Here is a 24,102-nt window from a genome sequence, read left to right on the forward strand (position 1 = left end):
CAGTCTCCACATTTTACAGAAGGCAAATTGAGAGCCATGCAGAGAGTAAGAGAGGTGCGAAAGTCGCCGCAGCCAGATTCTGTATCCATACCTGTTCCGTTTCTTTGCACCCTACTGCCATCTGCTGTTAGCAGTGATAATAGCATTTAGTGGAGGGAGATGGGAAATTTGTATTAAAATGCTTCCACAGTCAGAATAATATAATTGAGAAAAGGCAGTAGTTCACCCAAAATCGTGTAGAAAAATTGCCATGTTATAGAATAGAAAATAATATAGTAGCCTCACCAGTGAAAGTTTTGTAACCAGCAACATAAAACTACAAATTGAAATGTTATTGCATAAAGCTTTTACAACAGTGTAGAAATCTTCTTTTTGTTTAGAAGATTGGAGAACTCAGAGCTGTGTGCCTATAATCCTTAGAACTGGATATTTAGCTTTCTAAGAAGCACTTTGCTCAGCCAGAAGCCTTTAACTCACAGTGTCCTATAATCTTGCTAGCTAGATGGCCTAAGTGGTTAATATTCTCGGTGATTTTTGTAGTTCCCCCTTTATATAGACCTCCTGGCCAGAATGGTTACCTTCACCAGTATTTGTTTGCGCGATCTCAATGTAAGTTATTAATGTGTATTGGGGTCAGAGGCGGGGGGCCTGACATTCACCACCCTCTGGGCTAATGGTCCTTTGATCTGGTAGCTACACTGTGGGCTACCATTTAAGAAAGGAAAGAGGGTCCGTGTGCGGTGGCTCACGCCTGTAATCTCAGCACTTTGGGAGGTCGAGACAAGCGGATCACAACAAGATCAGGAGATTGAGACCATCCTGGCTAACACGGTGAAACCCTGTCTCTACTAAGAATACAAAAAATTAGCTGGGCGTGGTGGCATGTGCCTATAATCCCAGCTACTTGGGAGGCTGAGGCAGGAGAATTGCTTGAATCCGGGAGGCAGAGCTTGCAGTGAGCCGAGATCTCACCACTGCACTCCAGCCTGGGCAACAGAGTCAGACTCTGTCTCAAAAAAAAAAAAAAAAAAAAAAAAGAAAGAGATTTCATATACTCCCTTTTTTTTCTTTATAATTGTGAAATCAATATGTTTTTGTCATAAAATAGTTCTTTATTACAGAGTTTAAAGTCACTGATGGCTGGGTGCAGTGGCTCATGCCTGTAATTCCAGCACTTTGGGAGGCCGAGGCAGGCGGATCACTTGAGGTCAGGAGTTTGAGACCAGCCTGGCCAACATGGTGAAATCCCGTCTCTACTAAAAATACAAAAACTTAGCCAGGCTTGGTGGCACATGCCTGTAGTTCCAACTACACCGGAGGCTGAGGCAGGAGAATCACTTGAACCCGGGAGGCGGAGGTTGCAGTGAGCTTGAGATCGCGCCACTGCACTCCAGCCTGGGAGACAGAGTGAGACTCCATCTCAATCAATCAGTCAATGAAATAAAGTCACTGATAATCCTACCTCCCACAGCCAGCCCTTAGATTGTGTTTCCAGAGCTTTTTATGTGTGGTTATAAGTCCTACTGTTAAGCCGAAAGCTCAGATACAGGGATCAGGCAGATACGGCAGTGAGTGAGGTTGGGGAGTGGTAGGTAGAGACTGGGATGAATGAAAGCAGACATACGTTTCTTACCATACCTGTTACACATCGTGTGCTTGTGTGTGCACATGGGTGTATAACACTTAACCCAAGGGGTACGGACTCTTCTGATACATAGTGCATGCTAGAGGTACTACAGCAGCTTGGGGCTACTTTAGTGCTACAATGATAAGCAGCTCTTTCATAAGGAAATACAACAGGGCAAATGCTAGCATGCACCATGTATCGGAAGAGTCAGTAGCTCTTGGGTAAGTTTTAAACACCCATGTTACCCATAAGTGTTATACACGGCTAATATAGGTCATGAGCTCCCAAGACGCTGAGCTAGAGTTGTGCCTTTCTGAAAGAGACCAGGGACCTTTTCCTCCTGCTGGTTCTTGCCACATAGGAGTATGGGCTCTGTATTTAGAGATTTCTAGTTTTTCTTTCTTTTTTTTTTCTTTGTAGACGGAGTCTCGCTCTGTCGCCCAGGCTGGAGTACAGTGGCGCGATCTCGGCTCACTGCAAGCTCTGCCTCCCGGGTTCATGCCATTCTCCTGCCTCAGCCTCCTGAGTAGCTGGGACTACAGGCGCCCGCCACCACGCCCAGCTAGTTTTTTGTAGTTTTAGTAGAGACGGGGTTTCACCATGTTAGCCAGGATGGTCTCGATCTCCTGACCTCGTGATCTGCCTGCCTCCGCCCCCAAAGTGCTGGGATTACAGGCGTGAGCCACCACACCCGGCCGATTTCTGTTTTTTCAAGAGAACCCTCAAATTAAAAAAATGGGAACTACTCCAGCTTTTATTTTTATTTTTATTTTTTTAAAGAGACAGGGTCCTCACTATGTTGCCCCAGGCTGGTCTCAGACTCTTGGGCTTAAGCGATCCTCCCGCCTTAGCCTCCTGAGTAGCTGGGGCTACAGGCACATACCACCACACCCAGCTATCAACTTTTATGTACTGGCTCACATTTTTAAATAAATAAAAGCTACATCACATTAAATGCATCTGTGAACTCTTTGGTTCATGGATCACCTGTTTGTAATGTCTGGTGTAGACTGTAGAGTTTATTTTTTTAAAGCTTAACTTTGTATTCTTTTTTTATTTTTTATTTTTATACATTAAAAAAAAAATTTTTTTTTTTTTTGAGATGGAGTTTCACTCTTGTCTTCCAGGCTGGAGTGCAATGGTGCGATCTTGGCTCACTGTAAACTCTACCACCTGGGTTCAAGTGATTCTCCTGCCTCAGCCTCCCGAGTAGCTGGGATTTTTTTTTTAAGAGACAGGGTCACACTCTGTCACTGAGGCTGGAGTTCAGTGGTGTGATCATGGCTCACTGTAGCCTTCAACTCCTGGGCTCAAGCAATCCCCGCTGCCTCAGCCTCCTGAGTAGCTAGGAGTACAAGTGTGCACCACCACACCTACCTATACACCTAGTATAGACGATGTCTTGCTATGTTACCCAGGCTAGTCTCAAACTCCTGGGCTCAAACGATCTGCCTGCCTCAGCCTCCCAAAATGCTGGGATGATAGGCATGAGGCACCATGCCTGGTCCATAACCTTATATTCTGAATATGTGTTTCCGTGTTACTGAATAACCCTTCAAAACAGCATTTTTACCAACACCTCCTGACCCATCCTAGACCATCTGGCCATGCTCTGCTCATCTGTACATGGCACCATAGGAGTTGTGCAAGGTGTGGCACTTTGAACATACAGGTTGTTTCTGAGGTTTTATAACTGGAGGACATTTAGCATGAATCATTCACTCCGCCTCTCCACCCTGCCCAGAGTGCTGGGGTGCATGGGAGGGAAGGGGCATTTTTTTCCTAATTTAATTCCAAGGCTCATGTTTCCTACTGTAGTCAGAACAGCCCTTCACGCAGGCTAGGATTTTGTAAATGTAGATAACAAATGATGTGTTTTAGCCCACACTTGCAAATTGTACATCAAAACATGAAATCTGGTTAAATTATTTGTGACTTCAAAGGCAATTAGTTCTTCCTTTGGGCAAGATGTATGGCTCTATAAAAGGATTGGCATCTGTTTCAGAGTTTTAATTGAAACAAGCATTTCCAAGTCTTTTTGCTTTTGAAATGTCTGGAGTGATTCGAAGCAGGTTTTTCTCAACCTCAGGACCATTGACATTTAGGGCCAGATAATTCTGTATTGTGAGGCTGTTCTGTGCACCTAGGATGGCCTCCATGCCAGTACCACCCACACCCTCATGTATAATGACTTGGATTTTTTTGTGATCTGCTTAGTCATACCTGTTTTTTTATTTTTATTTATTTACTTTTTTTCGAGATGGAGTCCCACTCTGTTGCCCAGGCTGGAGTGCAGTGGCGTGATCTTGGCTCACTGCAACCTCTGCCTCCCAGGTTTAAGCAGTTCTCTTGTTTCAGCCCCCCAAGTAGCTGGGATTACAGGCATGTGCCACCACACATGGCTGATTTTCGTATTTTTAGTAGACAGGGGTTTTGCCATGTTGGCCAGGCTGGTCTCGAACTCCTGACCTCAGGTGATCTGCCCGCCTTGGCCTCCCAAAGTGCTGGGATTACAGGTGTGAGCCACTGCGCCCGGCCTTGTCATATCTCTTCTTTGGATTGTTAATCACTCTTTTAGCAAGCACCTTGTTTTTAGTAGGTGTATAACATTGGGGAGCTTGTTTGATATTTTTGTATGAAAAAGGTTTTATCTGGTTGTCATTGTTTCTTTTTCTTTCTTTCTTTCTTTTTTTTTTTTTTTTTTGCGACGGAGTCTCTGTCACCCAGGCTGGAGTGTAGTGGTGCAATCTCGGCTCACTGCCACCTCCGCATCCCAGGTTCAGGCGATTCTCCTGCCTCAGCCTCTTGAACAGCTGGGGTTACAGGCATGCACCACCACACCTGACTAATTGTTGTATTTTTAGTAGAGACGGGGTTTCACCATGTTGGCCAGGCTGATCTCAAGCTCCTGACCTCGAGTGATTCATCTGCCTCAGCCTCCCAAAGTGCTGGACCAGTCAAGACTCACCGCGACCGGCCTCGTCATTGTTTGTTTATTGCTTATCATGACTATAGCAGTGAGAAGAGAAATGGAAACCTCCTTCTTCAATTATTTTATGCACTGCTCATTCAGTAAATGTATTAGGCACCTGATAAGCATCCAGAGGTATCCTGGATGCCTGCTGGCCAGTGCAGATCCTGCTCTTTCAGGGCCAATAGTTTCACGGCAAAAGCAAGACAGTAGGCCCGAGACACTTGGGCCACTTTAGGTGGCCAACAAGGGAGGCCTCTGAGGAGGTGATGTTTGAGCTGGGACCTGACCATGGAGGAATTCGAGCCAGTGTGATCTAGGGTGGGCGTGAAAGCCTTCTCTTGGGAACCTCAGGCACAAAAGCTTGAGGTGTGAACAGACTTGCTCTTCCAGGGTGGCCCGCAGGTAACTGTGGCCGGACATTCCAGAAGGTAGAAAGGAAAGGTTGGGTTTGAGGTTGGAGAGGACGTTGGATTTTATTCTGGGGAATGAGGTGCCTCTGGATGGTTTTAGGTGATGGAGCAATATGCCCTCATTTCAGGGGTTCTGCCCTGGCTGCTGTGTGAAGAGTGCCCTGGGAGAAGGGTGCTGTGCACATGTGGGGAGACCTGTGGGAAGTGCTTACGGGGTCTCCGTGGGAACTGATGGGCAGGGCAGTGTTGCCCAGTCTTTTAATTGCCACCCCCCTGGCCCCGGCCCTGAACCATTTTAGACATTTTCTTCCTATTTACTCCCCCTGAGATCTTTTAAAAAATTGAGGTCAAATTCACATAACATAAAATTTACCATTTTGAACAGATCAGTGGCATTTAGTGCATTCACAGTGCTGTGCAGCCACCACCACTTACCTAGTTCTAAAACATTTCCGTCACTCCAAAATAAAACCCTGTACCCACTAAACAGCCACTCACCGTCCCCCACAAACTTCCACCCCTACCTCTCACCCCACAGCCTGCCCCTAACAACCACCAATTTGTGTTCTATTTGAACTGACTTTGCTATTCTGGGTATTTTGTTTCAGTGAAATGAAAGAATATGGGGCCTTTTGTGTCTGGCTTCTTTAACTTAGCATCATGTTTTCAAGTCAGCCACACTGCAGCATGTATCAGAACTTCATTCCTTTTATGACTCAGTAACATTCTATTGTGGGGATACCTCAGTTTGTCCATTGATGGACAATTGGTTGTTTCTACCTCTTGCCTATTGTGAATAGTGCTGCTGTGCACATTCGTATCCAAGGATTTGTTTGTGTACCTATTTTCAATTTTGGATAGGTACTTACCTAAGAGTGGACTTTCATGAAATTTGAAAATATTGTAGATCTGTTTATGTACTGTCTATACACACCACACACACACACACACACACACACACACACGCTTTGTACGTAAAAGGAATAGTAAGATAAGATTTTTTCACCCCTAAAAATTATTTTTGCCCCGTTGGGGGCCACACAGTCCCTGTTGAGATGCATGGACTACGGTGATAGTAGTGGAGGTGGAGATGAGTGCAGAGATTTGGGATATGTTTAAGAAGAGGCATGCAGAGGCCTTCCTGAAGAGTTGGGTAAATTCAGGCATGAGAGCAAAGATGGAATTAAGAATGGGCTGAGTGTAGTGGCTCAAACACCTGTAATCCCAGCACTTTGGGAGGCCGAAGTGGGTAGATCACCTGAGGTCAGCAGTTCGAGATCAGCCTGGTCAACATGGTGAAACCCCCCATCTCTACTAAAAATACAAAAATTAGCCGGGTGTGGTGGTGGGCACCTGTAATCCCAGCTACTTGTGAGGCTGAGGCAGAAGAATCTCTTGAACCTAGGAGGTGGAGGTTGCTGTGAGCTGAGATCGCACCATTGCACTGCAGCCTGGGCAACAAGAGTGAAACTCCGTCTCTCTCCCTGCTCCCTCCCCCCCGAAAAAAAGAATGATCCAGGTGTGTTTGGCCTTGAGCCACCGGGTGGGTGGCCGTGGCATTCATGATATTGGGAGGACAAGGCAGGTGCAGGGTATTTCACAGTCTGGGGAGGTAGGATTGGTGGCACTAGGAGGTGGACATAGGAGACCTGTTTCTCAGGGAGATGCAGAGGAGGGTTTTGCAGCGTGAGGCTTGTGGGTTGTAGCGACTCTCATGTATGTCCTTTTCCTGACTCCATGAAGCTTTCAGTCCCAGATGCCTTAGGAGGATGGGCCCTGCCCTTCACTGGCTGGGTAGAGTGTGAACCAGACCCATCTCCATGGGAAACCAATGTTTTCCCGCCACTCTTGTTCTTGCCATATCTAAGTGCTATGCTTAAAACCATTTTTTAATATTTAGAACCTACCTCTTAAATCTCAACACTTGTTTATTTATTAACAAAGGAAATATATCTATCAAATTAAAGGCTTGTTCTAGTTATTAACACTAGTTTTTAGCACACATGAATGTATATACAGAATTATAAAAATAGGCTGGGTGTGGTGGCTCACACCTGTAATCCCAGCACTTTGGGAGGCTAAGGTGGGTGGATCACCCGAGGTCAGGAGTTCGAGATCAGCCTGGCCAACATGGCAAAACCCCGTCTCTACTAAAAATACAAAAAGATTAGCTGGGCATGGTGGCACACACCTGTAACCCCAGCTACTCGGGAGGCTGAGGCAGGAGAATTGCTTGAACCTGGCAGGCAGAGGTTGCAGTGAGCTGAGATCACCCCATTGCATTCCATCTTGAGCAACAGAGCAAGACTTTGTCTGAAAACAAACAAACAAACAAACAAACAAACTTGACCTGTCGAGCAGGAAAATGTGGATTCACTTGGCCGTGTTCTAGGTGCAACAGCATCTTTGCGTTTGTTTGTTCCTGCTACCCTTTAGGGTTTGACGTCCTTGTCAAAGTTCTCTGCAGTCCCAAGCAGGGTATTTGATAGTATAGTAAGGCCCTCCCTGTTAGACCTTGCTAGTTTGCTTACAGGAATACAATTAGATTAATACAATTAATCCTCAAGGGGAATCTATTTGAGCAGCTGCAAATTGCTTTTGGAATGAGGTAGAACATAAATGAATTAATAAGGTTAAAAATTCTACCACTAAAGATTTTATTGGTAATACTTCTGTTAAAATGCCTTTATTTTTATATATTCTTTTTTTTTTTTTTTTTTTGAAACAGGGTCTCCCTCTGTGTCCCAGGCTGGAGTGCAGTGGCATGATCACAGCTCACTGCAGTCTTGACCTCCCAGGCTCAATGGATCCTCCCATCTCAGTCTCCCAAGTAGCTGAGACTATGGGCGTGTGCCACCATGCCTGGCTAAATTTTTTGTATTTTTAGTAGAGATGAGGTTTCGCCATGTTACCCAGGCTGGTCTCGAACTTCCGAGCTCAAGTAATCCTCCCACCTCAGCCTCCCAAGGTGCTGGGATTACAGGGGTGAACCACCGCACCTGGCCTATTCTTGTTTCTTCGTGTAACAAACACTTCAGTTCTATGTCTTACAGTACCAGTGATAGGACTAGTAATAATATAGCAGCCCCCCCAGTGAAGGAATGTGGCATGCCACGTGCTAGGCCAATTCTATTAATTCTTGCAGTAAAACAGATTTATTGTTTTAAAAACTTAATTATAGGCTGGGCACAGTGACTCATGCCTGTAATCCCAGCACTTTGGGAGGCTGAGGTGGGCGGATCCCTTGAGGCCAGGAGTTCCAGACCAGCCTGGCCAACATGGTGAAACCCTGTCTCTACTAAAAATACAAAAAATAGCCGGGTGTGGTAGCAGGAGCCTGAAATTCTAGCTATTTGGGAGGCTGAGGCAGGAGAATTGCTTGAATCCAGGAGGCAGAGGGAGGTTGCAGTGAGCCGAGATTGCACAACTGCACTCCAGCCTGGGTGACAGAGCGAGACTCCATCTCAAAAAAACAAAAGCAAAGAAAACTTATTTCTTAAAACAATTTCTAATATTTATTGAGCACTTGCTGGGCACCAATTGACATAGATCGAGGACATTGATCCTCACTCCCTTCTCATTTCCGGATGAGGAAAAGGATTCCCAGCTGCATGCCTACTCCATCCCCATGTGGCGTGTCAGTTTCAGCACTTTTGACGTTTGGGGCCAGATAACTCTTTCTTGTGGGGGGCAGCTCTGTGCATTGCAGAAGATTTAGCAGCATTTTGGTCTCTAGCTCCTAGATGCCAGTAGCAACCCCCCACTCTCCTAAAATGTCTGGATGCAACGCCTAGTGTGCCCTGGAGAGAAGAATTGCTCATAGCCGAGAATCAGTGGTTCAGAGGATAACCCTAAAGCCCTAGAGGTTAATGGGAAATAGAAAATAAAACCGCTCTAATAGCAAACAGTAACAGAGTACTTACTGCATGCCAGGCACTGTTCAGATGATTGATTTAATCCTCACAGCAGCCTGATGAGATGTAGCTACTGTTATCGTCCCTTTGTATCATATTATTAGTGCCTCTCTTTGCTGCTGCCAGGAAGAGGGAGGCAGAGGTGCCAGTAACTGGCCCAGGGTTACACAGCAGGGCGACAGCTGAGCTGGGGCTTGAATCCACAGTGTCTGGCTTCTAATCCATGCTCAAATCCAGGCCTCTTTACGTCTGGAGTCTTTCCCACTATGTTACATTAACAGTAATGCAGGCAGGTCCTGGCACCAGAGCTGCCTAACTCACTTGTATTCACCAGCCTAGTGGTATGTGAGTTTTAACACACTGAAGCCTTGTTCTTGAGTTTTCTAATTTGTCAGGTGAGGAAACTGACGCAAGTGCTGCCCATGCAAGTGTCCCAGCACTTTCGAAGCCCCTGGGGAGTCTCAGTTCCTAACTCCAATTTGCCATCCACAAATTTCTTTCAAGCACCAGATCAACTCAGAATGTTTCTTGCTCGTCTTGGAAGAGTTGGCTGTCATTGTTGTCAGTGATGCCTTTAGTCCCGGCTGTTTTTAAATGGGCCCAAGAGGCATTAACAGGACAGTCCCAGTACCATGGAGGGGCGAGGACAAAGGGGCAGGATTTGAAGGATCTTTAGGATGCTCGTTGGCCCCTATGAATGCTTGCTTTTTTAAATGTAAGTGGTTTATTGTCCTAACCCTGTGAAATGAGGCAGAGGAGAAGCAGGTTGTAGGTCATTTTAAGGTATTTTTAAAAGGCTTAGGCATAGGTACAGTTCTCTCTCCTCCTGTAAAAGTTTGAAATACAGTGAAGAAGTACATAATTTACCAACGTCTCCCTCACTCCATCTGGTACTGGGTTTGGCTTTACATAGCCTCAAGAACCTTTGAAATGAGAGCTGGAGATTTCCCAAGGGGCCAAGTTGGTCCCTGGCAGGTGCAGTGGCTGTGTGTGAGCTGGCCATGGTGTTTTTCCACAAACGGATGATACGCATTTGTAAGCCTGGCTCCCGTTCTCTGCATCTGGACCATGTGGGGGTTGGTTTAATCGCTATTTATGTTGAGATTTATATCCGTGAATGGGCCAAACCAATTTCAGTGGCAGCTTAGCCGATTTGTCTTAGAGCTTTGTGCTTAATAGGGTAACTGGGGAGACCTTCTTCATTTGTGGCTTTAACGGTTTCATGTCCGGTTAAAGCCCTTTGCTGAAAATAAATGGTCAACCTGCCATGCCCCACCCCACTCCATTTGTGATGCTGTAGCGGCCTTGTTGAAATGAAACACAATTTCATAATCTCTCCATTCTCTCCCTACACCACACCTACCCGTTTTATTTGTTTATTTGTAAACCTGTCTTTTAACAATGCCATACTTTTTCAGCTTCACCAGCCTCCACCAAGACGGGACAAGCAGGGAGTTTATCCGGCAGCCCAAAGCCCTTCTCTCCTCAACTGTCAACTCCTATCACGACGAAAACGGACAAAACCTCCACCACCGGCAGCATCCTGAATCTTAACCTGGGTCAGTCAGAATTTTTGCCAGTATCTTTCTGTGGCAACGTGGATATTTTTGCAAATGACGTATCCTCTTTTGTATGTGGTTCTTGAACCTTCAACTCTTTTCTCTATGCAAAAAATGCAAAAGTTTCAGTGGATGAAGGTGAGAAAAGATCTGTGAAAAGAACAAGTAAGGGATTTCCTGGGGCTTATTGACATACAAATTACTTTTTTTTTTTGAGATGGAATTTCGCTCTTGTTGCCCAGGCTGGAGTGCAAGGGTGTGGTCTTTGCTCCCTGCAACCTCCGCCTCCCGGGTTGAAGCGATTCTCCTGCCTCAGCCTCCCGAGTAGCTAAGATTACAGGAGTATGCCACCACACCTGGCTAAGTTTTCTATTTTTAGTAGAGACAGAGTTTCACCATGTTGGCCAGGCTGGTCTCAAACCCCGACCTCAGGTGATCCACCCACCTCTGCCTCCAAAAGTAATGGGATGACGGGCATAAACCACCATGCCTGGCCCAAAGTGCTTTTATCCAGGCCAGTGTTTCCACCTCAGTTGCCCTTGACCACATTAACCCAGTTCTATTTGTAAATTATACCCATGGCACAGAAGCAAGTAGGAGGAATCAGTACTTAACTTTCCTACGTGCAGCATACTCTGATATTCCTTAATTCCCTTCTTCTAATTCTTACAGTTTGGTCTTTATTCCCTGGATGATGATGATGATGATGATGATGATGATGATGATAACTAATTTTTTTAGAGATGGGGTCTCACTCTGTCACCCAGGCTGGAGTGCAGTGGTGTAATCATAGTTCACTGCAACCTTGAACTCCTGGGCTCAAGCTATTTCCTGCCTCACCCTCCCTGAGTAGCTAGGACTACCGGCCTAGCTAGTTTTTAGCTACATACTCAGCTAATTTTTTGTAGTGATTGGGTCTTTCTATGTTGCCCAGGCTGGTCTTGAACTCTTGGCCTCAAGGAGTTCTTCCACCTTAGCCTCCCAAAGTACTGAGATTACAGGCATGAGTCACCGCACCTGGCCCATTATTGATTCCTTATTATTATTATTTTTTTGAGATGGAGTTTTGCTCTTGTTGCCCAGGCTGGAATGCAATGACGTGATCTCGGCTCACCGCAAACTTCTGCTTCCCAGGTTCAAGCGATTCTCCTGCCTGAGCCTCCCGAGTAGCTGGGATTACAGGCATGTGCCACCACGCCTGGCTAATTTTGTATTTTTAGTAGAGATGGGGTTTGTCCACGTTGGTCAGGCTGGTCTCAAACTCCTGACCTCAGGTGATCTGCCTGCCTCAGCCTCCCAAAGTGCTGGGATTACAGGCATGAGCCACTGTGCGCGGCTGCTATTGATTCATTATTGATTGATTCATTGCATCCTCACTACTGATTCTTGTTGAACATCTATTTTGTGCTGTGCACTATTCGAGGCATGGAGATAGGGTGGAAAGCAAGTCAGCTAAGGACCTGCTCTTGTAGAGGTTGGGTTTTTAGAAAGATAGAGAAAATAATAAAGGCAAATAACAAGGCAGTTCACACCATGAGAGGCAGTTCACACCATGAGAGGCAGTTCACACCAAGATAGTTCACACCATGATGGATGTCTGGAAGAACGTGGTGAGGCAAGAGATGGGCAAGTGGTGAGGCAGACGTCACAGTTCACTTACATAGAGGGGTTAAACAGGGCCTCTTTGAGAGGCGATATTTGAGCCGAAGTTTACGTGACAAGAAAAATCAGCCATGCCAGTGACAGGAGGAAAAAGATTCTAGAAGGAATAAGAGATTTTAAAGGCTCTAGGGTAAGGATTAAGTTGGTATGCTATAGGAGTAACTGGGTGTGTTGTAGGATTAGCAAGGAGGCCAGGGTGGCTGTATCCCAGTGAGTGAGGGTGAGGCCAGTCCATGGAGTCGGAGACAGTACAGGGGCCTCGTAGACCCTGATGTGGAGGGTTCAGTGCAGGAGGGATGTGAATGGATTCACATCTCAGAAGAAGCCCTTGGTGCTGTGTTTCAAATAGTCCGTATCAGTCAACCATTCTCATCTGGGGGCAATTTTGTAACACTTCTCCACCCCCTGGCAATGTTTGGAGACATTTTTGGTTGTCACACCTGGGGTTGGGGTGCTCCTGGCGCCTAATGGAGAGAGGCCAGGGAGATACCACCGAACATCCTACAACGTGTAGAACAGGCCCCCCAACAGAGACTTTCTAGATTGTGTCAGTAATTGCGCTGACAGATCTGGGTATGGCAGGAGAAGCCAAGCGTCCAGTTTAGATTCCGTAAATTTGAGTAGCTGTTACACCCCTAGGTGGAGAGGTCAGTAGGGCAGCTGGAGGCAGGAATTAGGGTGCCCTGTGGCCAGGTTCGGGCAGGAGGTGTAATTCTGGGAATCTTGATGTGTACGTGGGATTGGGTTAGAGTGATAGTTCTCAAAATGACTTTGAGGGGGTGATGGGGACACTGCTGGCATCTAATGATTGGTGGCCAGAGTTGCTGCTAAACATCCCCCAGTGCATAGGACAGCCTCACTCAACAAAGACTACAGCCCCATTGGCTTACTGAGGTTGCGAGTCAGGGGTAGAGCATTGAGGAGTGAGGCCCCTGGGACATTGAGGACGTGGAGTTCTGGTTGAAGAGGAGAAGCAAGGGGTGGAAGAGCCACACCAGGGGAGTGTGTTGCCCTGGAGCCTCCAGTATGGGGGTTTCAGAAAGAGAGGGCAGCCACCTGTGCCCAGTGACGCTCATGTGTGAATTCCACACCTTTGGTGGTTGGCGCCTTCCAGGTCCATCTTGTCCTACAGTGCCATTTTCAAATGGAGGAACTGAGGGAGGTCTGGAGAGGCGGCCTGGGGTGCCCAGGATCCCAGAGGCAGCAGGGCTGGAGCACAGCCTGGCTCCAATCCTGGCTCACCTGTGAGTACAGCCCTGATGTAATAGGATGGTCAGGGCAGTTGCTTTTGGGGCTCCCATTCAGACCAACTGGTTGGTTCCTCACTTGAGTGAAAAGGGACACACGTGCTTCCTTGGGAACATTCATTGTTCCCAAATCTGTGGTTTGCTTTCTCACACCCTCCTTCCACCTCCACACCCCGAAAAGAAATGCTGTTTGGAGGCGTTCTCACGGTGACATTTCCTCTCTGCCAGTCATGCTTGTCAAGAATAGCTCTTTCCTGAAACTGGGTGGTCATTGGGCTTCCTCGTGACACTGTGGGTCTTTCAGTTTGGCTTGATCTGTTGTGGGAGTGAAAGGTTTCTTCCTGTCGTGTGTCTTAGTGGGTGGGCATGGTGGTGGGTGGGCACCAGGGGAACCGAGGCCCTCTTGTGTCTCCCCTGGCAGCTCTTCTGGTTCAGGACACACTTATCTTTGTCAGCAGGAACAAGAGCTTTGGGAATGTGGGCGTTTTGTGGGCTGGGATTGCAATGACCTAACGGGAAGAGGATCAGCTAGGGACCGATGGAAGTGCTGTGGGTGGGGAGGAGATCAGAACAAACAGGGCAATGTTAAGGAATTCTCCAGTGACTGCCCAGGGACTGAGCAAATGCTTTATGGGGCTTGATTCTGTCTGTCAGCCGTGGAACGACTTTGCGCAGACAGGGACAATGAAAGGGAGCACCCTGGATAATGATGAAATTATTGTAGCTAACGAAACAGGATTTCCTTAAAAAATATATCAGAAAAGGCAGAATTACAGAGATGGGGAACAGATGAGTGATAGCCGGGGGTTGGAGTGCAGGAGGGTTTGCCTACACATTGGGAGGGACTGTTCGGGAGATGGACCTGCTCTGTGTTTTGGTTGTGGTGGTGGTTACAGGAATCTATGCAGGTGTTACGACTCATAGGACTGTATTCCCCAAAAGTGAATTTTATTCTCTGTAAATTAAAACTTTTTAAAAATTACAACAACCTTTAAAGTAGGTAATATCTCTGTTTCACAGAAGTGTAAACTGGGGCACAGAGAAGCAAGTTACCTACCCAAGGATCAACCATGGTTTGTGGTAGAGTTTGGCCTTCAGGCCCAGGCCTGTCTGCTGCAAAGCCTGAGCTCTTAGCTGAGATACCTGAATGTCTCCTGTGCCTATTGGATAGGGGGTCAGGAGGTAAGGTGAAGTTTTGGAATTTGTAAAGGATGTGGCTCTTGCCAGCTTAACCCGCATTGTCGGACTGAATTGTCAAGAAAAACAGAACTCTAGATTATTACAGGAACTCTCCTAGTTTTTAAAAGCTGACAATCAATTTCATTAAAAACAAAAACTGGCTAGGCTTGGTGGCTTATGTCTGTAATTCCCACACGTTGGGAGGCTGAGGCTGGAGGATTGCTTGAGCCCAGGAGTTCAAGGTTGCAGTGAGCTATGATTGCATCACTGCACTCCAGCCTGGGTAACAGAGTGAGACCCTGTGGTACAAAAACAAAACAAAAAACAAAACCCCAAAACTCTGTTTGGGCCAGACAAACACATACAACCAACAATACAAAAACAGTCCATAGGTTGTCAGTTTTTATTTATACTGTACTATAATTATATTATACTGTTATACTATAAGAATATATGGTATATAAGTATATGGCATTTTAGTATATGTATGTATGTATATGGTATATGTATGTATATTGGGTATATGGTATGAGTATATGTATGTGTGTATATGGTATGAGAGTATATGGTATATGGGTATATTTGGTATATTTGAGTATATGTATGTGTGTATGGTATATGATGACTTTATAGTATATAGGTATGTGTGTATATTGGGTATATGTGAGTATATGTATGTGTGTGTATGGTATATAAGTATGTATGTGTGTATTGTATTTGCATGTGTGTATATGGTGAGCATATGGTATATGGGTGTATATTTGTGTGTGTATGGCATATGAGTATATGGTAAATGTGTATATGGTATATGAATATATGGTATTTGTGTGTATGTATGTGTGTATATGGTGAGTGTATGTGTATTTGTGTATATGGCATATGAGTATATGTGGTATATGAGTATATGGTATTTGTGTGTGTGTGTATGGTATATGACTATATGGTATAAGATGGGAAGGTTTGTACAGAGACCTGGTTCTTGTCCAGGTTGCTAATTCACTGTTTCCCCTCATTTGCTGTCTGGGGCCTCTCCTCTCCTCACTAAAAAGCAAGGAGCTGAGCCCAGTGGATTATTACAAGCCCCCTGTATGACTCAGCAGTGATTATAAATAAGTCATAAATAGGAATGAGTTTCTGAGACTAGAAGAGAAGAGGTGGCCCCGGTCCTTTTCTTCTTCCAGACTCCTGTTTGCTTTCTCTGATGATCCCATCTCCTCTTATTTCACAGAGGGTGTTTACTTTGAGCTGAACAAACTCAGCAGTCAGTAGTCCTGTTAGTGACAGAAATGCGCCTTGATGCTCTGTTGAAGATGCAGGCAGGGCCAGGGAACGTCGTCACACTCCGAGCCTTTCTGTTTATTTCTCCACTGTTAATGACAGGAGGCATCCTTTCTTTTTGTGCATAAAGCGGTATCTTGGAAATCGGGCTTTCTTTGAGAGCATACATGGAGTGCCTGGGCCCAGATTTTTCAGATGTTGTCTTGATTTTCTTTAGAGTGAGTGAGATGGGGAAGATCTCTGTTTGGCTTTGACTGAAAGACAGTGTCTGCCAGGGTCTCTCTCTCTCTCTCTCTCTCTTTTTTTTTTTTTTTTTTGAGATGGGGTCTTGCTCTGTCGCCCACGCTGGAGTGCAGTGGCGCACTCTTGGCTCACTGTAAGCTCCGCCTCCTGGGTTCACACCATTCTCCTGCCTCAGCCTCCCAAGTAGCTGGGACTACAGGTGCCCGCCACCACGCCTGGCTAATTTTTTGTATTTTTTAGTAGAGACAGGGTTTCACTGTGTTAGCCAGGATGGTCTCGATCTTCTGACCTCGTGATCCACTTGCCTCGGCCTCCCAAAGTGCTGGGATTACAGGCGTGAGCCACTGTGCCCGGCCTCTCTTTTTTAAAAAAATAATATAGAGACAGGGTCTCACTATGTTTCCCAGGCTGGTCTCAAACTTCTGGCCTCAAGCAATCCTTCTGCCTCAGCCTTCCAAAGTGCTGGGATTACAGGCATGAGCCACCAGGCCTGGCCAGCTAGAGTCTCTTGTCTAAGTGATATTGTTCCCTTGAAGGAACTGCCATTTTGTAGTTCCTGGAAGTCCGTCCATTGTAGTTTGCGTTCAGCTTTAGAACAAAAATCTGTCTTTTTTTTTGAGACAGAGCTTTGCTCTTGTTGCCCAGGTTGGAGTGCAATGGTACAATCTCGGCTCACTGCAACCTCCACCTCCTGGGTTCAGGTGATTCTCCTGCCTCAGCCTCCCAAGCAGCTGAGATAACAGGCATGCACCACCATGCCTGGTTAATTTTTTGTATTTAGCAGAGATGGAGTTTCACCATGTTGGCCAGGCTGGTCTCGAACTCCTGACCTCAGTATATGGTATATATATATATATATATATATATATATATATATATATACACACACACATACTGAGTATATGTATATGGTATATATATATACACATACTGAGTATATGTATATGGTATATATATATATACATACTGAGTATATGTATATGGCATATATATATACTGAGTATATGTATATGGTATATATATATATATACACACACACACACACACATATACTGAGTATATGTATATGGTATATATATATATATATCTCCACCTCGGCTTCCCAAAGTGTTGGGATTACAGGTGTGAGTTACCACGCCCGGCCCTCTCTCTCTTTTTTTAAATGGAAAAAGAAGTTCTTAAATTTTTCTTTTATAGAGTTTATTTTTGTAAGTAATGAGTACATATGGTAACAAAAATTTCAAAGCACAGAAGGACCTTTCATGAAAGGCCAGCGTGTCTATAACCTCCAACCACCTGTCTCTATACCCCCTTCCTGCACGTCACCACTGTTGCAAGTTTTTAGTTTCTAGAGCCCTTCTAGATATATAGCATGAGTTCTGAGTGATTTTTGTCTCCCAGGTGACATTTGGCAGTGTCTGGAGATATTTTTATTTTTCTTTTATTTATTTTTTTGAGATGGAGCATCGCTGCGTTTGCCCAGGCTGGTGTGCAGTGGCGCAATCTCGGCTCCCTGCAACCTTTGCCTGATTCTGCCTCCTGAGTAGCTGGGATTACAGGAGCATGCCACTACATCCGGCTAATTTTTGTATTTTTAGCAGAGATGAGGTTTTAGTAGAGACGGGGCTTCACCATGTTGGCCAGGCTTGTCTCAAACTCCTGACCTCAAGTGATCTGTCCACCTCAGCCTCCCAAAATGCTGGGATTACAGGCATGAGCCACTGCGCCCGGCCTGGAGATATTTTTATTGTCACAACTGGTATGTAGGTGCTAATAGCATCTAGGGGGTAGAGGCCAGGGTGCTGCTGAACATCCTACAACACACGGGACAGCCCCTCCACCCCACCTCACCCCCACCACAAAGACTTATTCAGGACCCAAGTATCAATAGTGCCACTGTTGAGAAACCCTGAGAATATATAGTATTCTCAGCGATTTTCCATTTCCTTCTTGGCTCCCCTACAGCAGTGCTAAGGTGCTCCACCAGTCTTTGCTTTTTCATGAAACAGGTTGGCTTTTCATATCAACACACAGAAATCGGCCTTCATTTCATTTTAGCAGCTGTATTTAATTCCATTTAAAGGTAAACTGTAACATTTATTCAGGCGCCTTACTTACTGACGCTACGCTTCTTTCCATTTTTGCTATTGAAGACAACTGCAATGAAGAACCCTTTTGCCCACGTGGGAGGGTAATCCATAGGATAAATTCCTAGAAGTGGAATTGAGCATCAGAGGCCACATGCGGCGACATTTTGAGAGGTATCGCCCAACTGCCCTCTAAAGAGGTGGTTCTGATTTATGCTCCCTCCAGAAATATAAGATCGTGCCTTTTTCTCTAGCGTGAGTATTTTTCATCCCTGGTTTCCATTTATAGCCTAAGCTGTCTTCATATCAGCTGAAAAGTTCAAAATGTTGGCAGCAAGGGTGGATTCTGAAGATATTCCCGATATAGAAGGGCAGGGGTGGAAGAAGTCCCGATAAGCTACATGAGCTAAATGAGAAAGTGAAGCTCTTCTTTTCTCTCTGTGGAGGAGAGGAGAGTCAAATGCAGCTGCAGGTTTGGATAAAGATCATTACATTTGGCTAAACTCCTGAAGGTCAGCTTCCAGGGCCTGGGCCCAGCCCCTAGCCATTTGGTGGTTTATTCTAACAAGAATAAACATAACAGCAGCTTATTGACCAGAGAAACCTTAGTTTATAAAATGAGGTAATTTACCTTCTTTGCATTTTTCTTGATTATGAACATTCCAGTGCTCAATCTTTTTAGGCTAAAGTTAATGGGTTGCATTTACTGTGGGCATACGTGTAGACATGCAGGTGCACACACACAGATCTCAGTTATTCAGGTGAGGTCTAGGTCTCTTCTTATGGACCCTAGAAAGGTTTAGAAAGGTTGTCCTGTTAACACAGACACACAGGAGTTAAGGCAAATAGTGAGTTTTCTTTACTCACATGGAAAATTGGTCTGACACAGGGGTTCTCAGCCTTAGCTGCCAATTAGGATCACTTGGCAAGTTTATTGTTGGTGTTTTTTTTTTTTTTTTGAGATGGAGTGTCATTCTATTGCCCAGGCTGGAGTGCAGTGGTGTGATCGTGGCTCACTGCAGGCTCCTCCTCCTGGGTTCAAGTGATTCTCTTGCCTCAGCCTCCAAAGTAGCTGGGATTATAGGCATGTGCCATCACGCCTGGCTAATTTTTGTATATTTAATAGAGATGGCGTTTCACCATGTTGGTCAGGTTGGTCTTGAACTCCTGACCTCAGGTGATCCACCTGCTTTGGCCTCCTAAAGTGCTGAGGTTACTAAAGTGCTGAAGCCATGAGCCACTGCGTTCGACCTCGTGGGGTTGCTAAAGGCATGAGCCACTGCGTTCGACTTCCTGGCAAGTTTGTAAAAGGCTGATGCCCAGGCCTTCCCCCCAGCCAATTGAGTCAGAGTCTCTGAGGATGGGGCTCAGGCCTCAGGATTTTCTAAAACTTTACAGGCAATTTTGGTGTGCAGCCAGGGTTGGCAGTCACTGGACTAGTATAGAAGATGGCAGATTTTACAGCTTTCAGGCCAAATCTGGCCCCCACCTGTGTTTGCAAATAAAGTTTACTGGAACACATCCACACCCATCTGTTTATGTAGTGTTCATGGCTGCTTTTGCAACAGAGCCTGTATGGCCTGCAAAGCCTGAAATATTTACTCTCTGGGCTTTTATTTTATTTTTTGAGATAAGGTCTGGCTCTTTTGCCCAGTCTGGAGTGCAGTGGCCTTATCTCGGCTCACTACAACCTCTGCCACCTGGGCTCAAGTGATCCTCCCACCTTAGCCTCCTGAGTAGCTGGGATTACAGGTGTGTGCCACCATGCCTGGCTAATTTTCATATTTTTAGTAGAGACAGGGTTTCACCATGTTGCCCAGGCTGGTCTCAAATGTGAGCTCAGGGGAACTGCCCACCTCAGCCTCCCAATTGCAGGGATTACAAGTGTGAGCCACTGTTCCTGGTCCTCTCCAGGCTTTTACAAAGAAAGTTTGTTGGTCTCTTTTGTAAATTTTTTCGTTAACTGTGTATTCTAGTAGTATATAGGAATATTGAGGACACTGATGAATGTGTCACTTGGGTAGCCATGGAGAGTATTTTTGTGAGATACGTTTCCATCTTTATTCTTGAAAAGGCTGGCTTTTCCCTCTGGAATCTAGCATGCTTCTTCATTTCTGAAAGTGGAAATTCCGAGGGAGGCCTCAAATCCCTCCCGCTTTGCTGTCACATTTGCATGCAACTCAGCTGTTAAGTCCTTGAGTCCTGCCTACTGGAACTCTTTAATCTGGGCTTTTTTTTTTTTTTTTTTTTTGAGACAGAGTCTTGCTCTGTCGCCCAGGCTGGAGTGTAGTGCGATCTCGGCTCACTGCAACCTTCGCCTCCTGGGTTCAAGTGTTCTTCTGCCTCAGCCTCCTGAGTACATGGGATTACAGGCACCCACCACCATGCCTGGCTAATTTTTTTATTTTTAGTAGAGACGGGATTTCACCATGTTAGCCAGGCTGATCTTGAACCCCCGACCTCAAGTGATCCTCCCACCTTGGCCTTCCACAGTGCTGGATTACAGGCATGAGCCGCCGCACCCGGCATTTCTCTTTTCTTTCTTTTTTTTTTAAAATAAACTTTTAATTTAAAAGTAAACTTTAATGTCAAAAATGCAAACTTGGGGATGGCAGATAGATCACACACAAGGCTGCCACTTTACACCTGGAGGCTTGCACAGCGGCCAGACAGAGGCGCCCCTCGCTTCCCAGAGGGTGCGGGGGCCGGGCGGAGGCGCTCATCGCTTCCTAGACGGTGCGGCAGCCGGGCAGAGGCGCACTCCTTGCTTCCCAGATGGTGGGGTGACTGGGCAGAGGCACTCCTGTTCCCCATTCCTTATTTTTTTAATTATTTTACTCTATAATTTCTTTTTGTTAAGCTACTTCAGATTTCTTGCCGGACAGAGACAGGTATAAAGAGTTTTCTAGTTCTTTCTCCAGTAAGTTTTTTTTTTTCTGGAGACAGGATCTTGCTCTCACCCAGGCTGGAGTGCAGTGACGCAATCATGGCTCACTGCAGCCTCAAACTCCTGGGATCAAGCAGTCCTCCTACCTCGGCCTCCCAAGTATCTAGGTTTACAGGCATGCACCACCAAGCCCAGCTACTTTTTGTATTTTTTGTAGAGATGGGGGTCTTGCTATGTTGCCCAGCCTGGTCTCGAACTCCTGGCCTCAAGCAATCCTCCTGCCTCTGCCTCCCAAAGTGCTGGGAGAGGTGTGAATCACTGTGCCCGGCCCCACTGCAGTAAATTTGCACATTCTTCACCCTCTCAGAGGTGGCTGTGTGAATGTCTGCAGTCCTGTCGTTAGTAGCCTGTCTTTAAAGCCCTGATCAGTGTGCACACACACATGCATGCACACAGATACTGTTTTTGGTATTTTTCTTGAATTACAGGGATAGTGTCTCTGCTTGCTTTGAGCACTCACTTCTGGAATCTCCCTGGGTCTGGGAGGGGCAGTCTGTAAGTGTGATTTAGGAAAAGACCCATCTCTTCCCTCCCTTTTTTTTCTTATAAAAAAAAAAAAAAAAAAAAAAAAAGTCTTGCTCTGTCTCCCAGTCTAGAGTGCAGTGGCGTGATCATAGCGCAGTACAGCCACTAACTCCTGGCTCAAGCCATCCTCCTGCCTCAGCCTCCTGAGTAGCTGGGACTACAGGTGCATTCCACCACACCTGGCTGGGAAAAGACCCCTTTCTAATCTTATCCTGGGGGCTGATAAAATTAAGCTGGAGCAATTTATTGCTTCTGGTCACCTGTGAGTGGATTGAGTGGGGCTTTGGGAGGCTGCTTCTGGTTACTTTGAAGGAGCTGATTTCTGGGTATGCAGTGTTTGAGAACTCTCCCTTACTGCGTGAACAGGAAAGTGGTTGGGGACAACCAAAAGAAAAAGGTAGGAGAGAGTGATGGCTTTAAACAGCGCTTCCAGCCCAGCTCTCAGACTAGATTCCGGGACCTCTTTCACAGCCCAGTGAACGGAGGTGGCCTGAGGTGTGGAGGGAGCAGGGAGACGAAGCATGAAGTCCAGGGAGCAAGCTGATAGCTGTTGGGAACGGGCTCAGAGGTGGCTTCTCCTCTTTGTGGGTCGATTGGATTCCACCTGCTTTCTGACCTATTTTTTGGGATCGGCCGGAGTAGGACAGATGCCCCACACTCTGCTTTGGGTGGGTTGGAGGGGATGCCAGAGGGTGGCAGGCACAGTGGAGGACAGTAGGCCCCACCTGCAGGGTTGCTTGTTGCTTTCTGGACCTTTGCAGCCACTGAAACTCTTAATATTTGGGGGGCGCTGGAGTCGATGGGAGAGGAATCCAAGAAATGTAAGCTCACTGACTTTGTAATCCGTCCTGCTGGTCCTACAAAGAGCCCTCGCAGAAGTGAGGGGACAGGACCTCTGGCCTGAGTCACCTCCCAGGACCTTGGACTCTTACTTGAGCGAGACCTGTTAGACAGAGGTTGAGTATCCAGGGCTAATCTGTTCCCCTTGCGTCACATAGATGCTGTGAGCCACAGCACACTGGCTGGAAGGTCTGCCTATCTTATGTTCCCCGCCCTTTCTAGTTTCTGCCCCAGACTAGGTCCAGTGAGAATGAAAAATGAAGCCTCTGTGGCAAATAGGCATTTAGGGCCCCCAATTATCAGGGTGTTTTCAAGGGGGTCGCCATCTTTCTTGGATACAAGTCCTCTTCAATCTGGACCTGAAGTTACAAGTACACCTTGACCAGGCTCAGTGTTGCTTTGTTCACTGAAATTGAGATTGAATATCTGCCCATAACCTTTGTCTTTGGAGGGTCCCTAATGATGTTGACTTCCACACACTGAGCCATCTGGCTGGGATTGTCCATTTTAAATATTGAAAGTCACCCAGACGATTGTTCAGTGGACTATTTAAACCTGCCAAACGTGTTCACGCGGGCCATTATCTTCATGTCACCCCGTTTGGTTGAGCAGATGATATTGTTGGGATGAATGACAAAAAAAGTATCTCCCCCTCCCCCATGTTCTAAAATGTGTGTTTTGCTCTGACTTTGCAAGGATGAAGCTCCGTGATGAGCATGGTGTGTGCCTGGTCTTACGAGGGTGTGATGGTCTCTTTCAGATCGAAGCAAAGCTGAGATGGATTTGAAGGAGCTGAGCGAGTCGGTCCAGCAACAGTCCACCCCTGTTCCTCTCATCTCTCCCAAGCGCCAGATTCGTAGCCGGTTCCAGCTGAATCTTGACAAGACCATAGAGAGTTGCAAAGCACAATTAGGTATATCTTTGGTTTTGTTTTTTTTTTCCCAGCAGTATCATTGTTATCATTACTGGTAGCGATACCACCTGGATGAAATCAAGGTTGAATCCTGGCTGCTTTTAGCAGCTGCTTTAACTTTGAACTATTTGCTCAGCTAAAATATATTTCCACTCATGGCAAAAGATTTCAGACTTGCTAGTTAATTCAGGGCTGTTTGAACTCATCAGTTTATTCTTTGGTGAAAGCAGCCTGGAAACTCGAGATACAGGTTTGACTCATCAAGGTTTGCAAGCAGAATGAGGATCCTCTGAGTTTGCCTCTGCTCTCCTTCTCAGTACACATCAGTGTCTCCACACGAGTAGCGAGTGTGTTCTGTAGGTGTCCGACACGAAACCCTTTCCCTCCAGACTGGTCTCCTCCCCACCGGGCAAACCCTGCTTCTGTAGCTGTTGCCTTCCTTCCTCTTCCCTGTGCTGCCTGCCTTCACACTGCCTACCTGAATCCTGCCTTCTGTGAGACTGAGCTCAGATCTCACCTCCTCCAGGAAGTCTCCCCTGACTGCCCTCCCCATCTGCCCTCCTCCTTTGGTACTTTATTGCTCGGAAGTAGCAATGGTCCCTTTGTGTGGGGGTGTCCCTCCCAATCTAGACTGGAAGCTCCTTGAGGGCAGGGAGGCCGTTTTATGAGGATTTGCCTTCTCTGTGGTACTTGGTCT

General features: G+C 46.2%; 1 protein-coding gene across 50 annotated transcripts in view; it reads left to right on the forward strand.

The window, feature by feature from the left end:
- The window catches only part of ZMYND8 (zinc finger MYND-type containing 8), a 149,623-nt gene that overhangs the window by 85,689 nt on the left and 39,832 nt on the right, over positions 1 to 24,102 (forward strand). For 48 of the 50 annotated variants that reach the window (XM_055266523.2, XM_063633354.1, XM_055266532.2 and 45 more), the window contains 2 exons: positions 10,344 to 10,484; positions 23,253 to 23,405. In XM_055266523.2, the coding sequence (XP_055122498.1) occupies positions 10,344 to 10,484; positions 23,253 to 23,405 (294 nt within the window). The remainder of the gene's footprint in view (positions 1 to 10,343; positions 10,485 to 23,252; positions 23,406 to 24,102) is intronic. The other 2 variants (XM_063633361.1, XM_055266547.2) reach the window with 1 other exon arrangement.

This window comes from Symphalangus syndactylus, chromosome 24 (genome assembly GCF_028878055.3).
Source record: "Symphalangus syndactylus isolate Jambi chromosome 24, NHGRI_mSymSyn1-v2.1_pri, whole genome shotgun sequence".
In the NCBI taxonomy this organism is placed as follows: Eukaryota; Metazoa; Chordata; class Mammalia; order Primates; family Hylobatidae; genus Symphalangus; species Symphalangus syndactylus.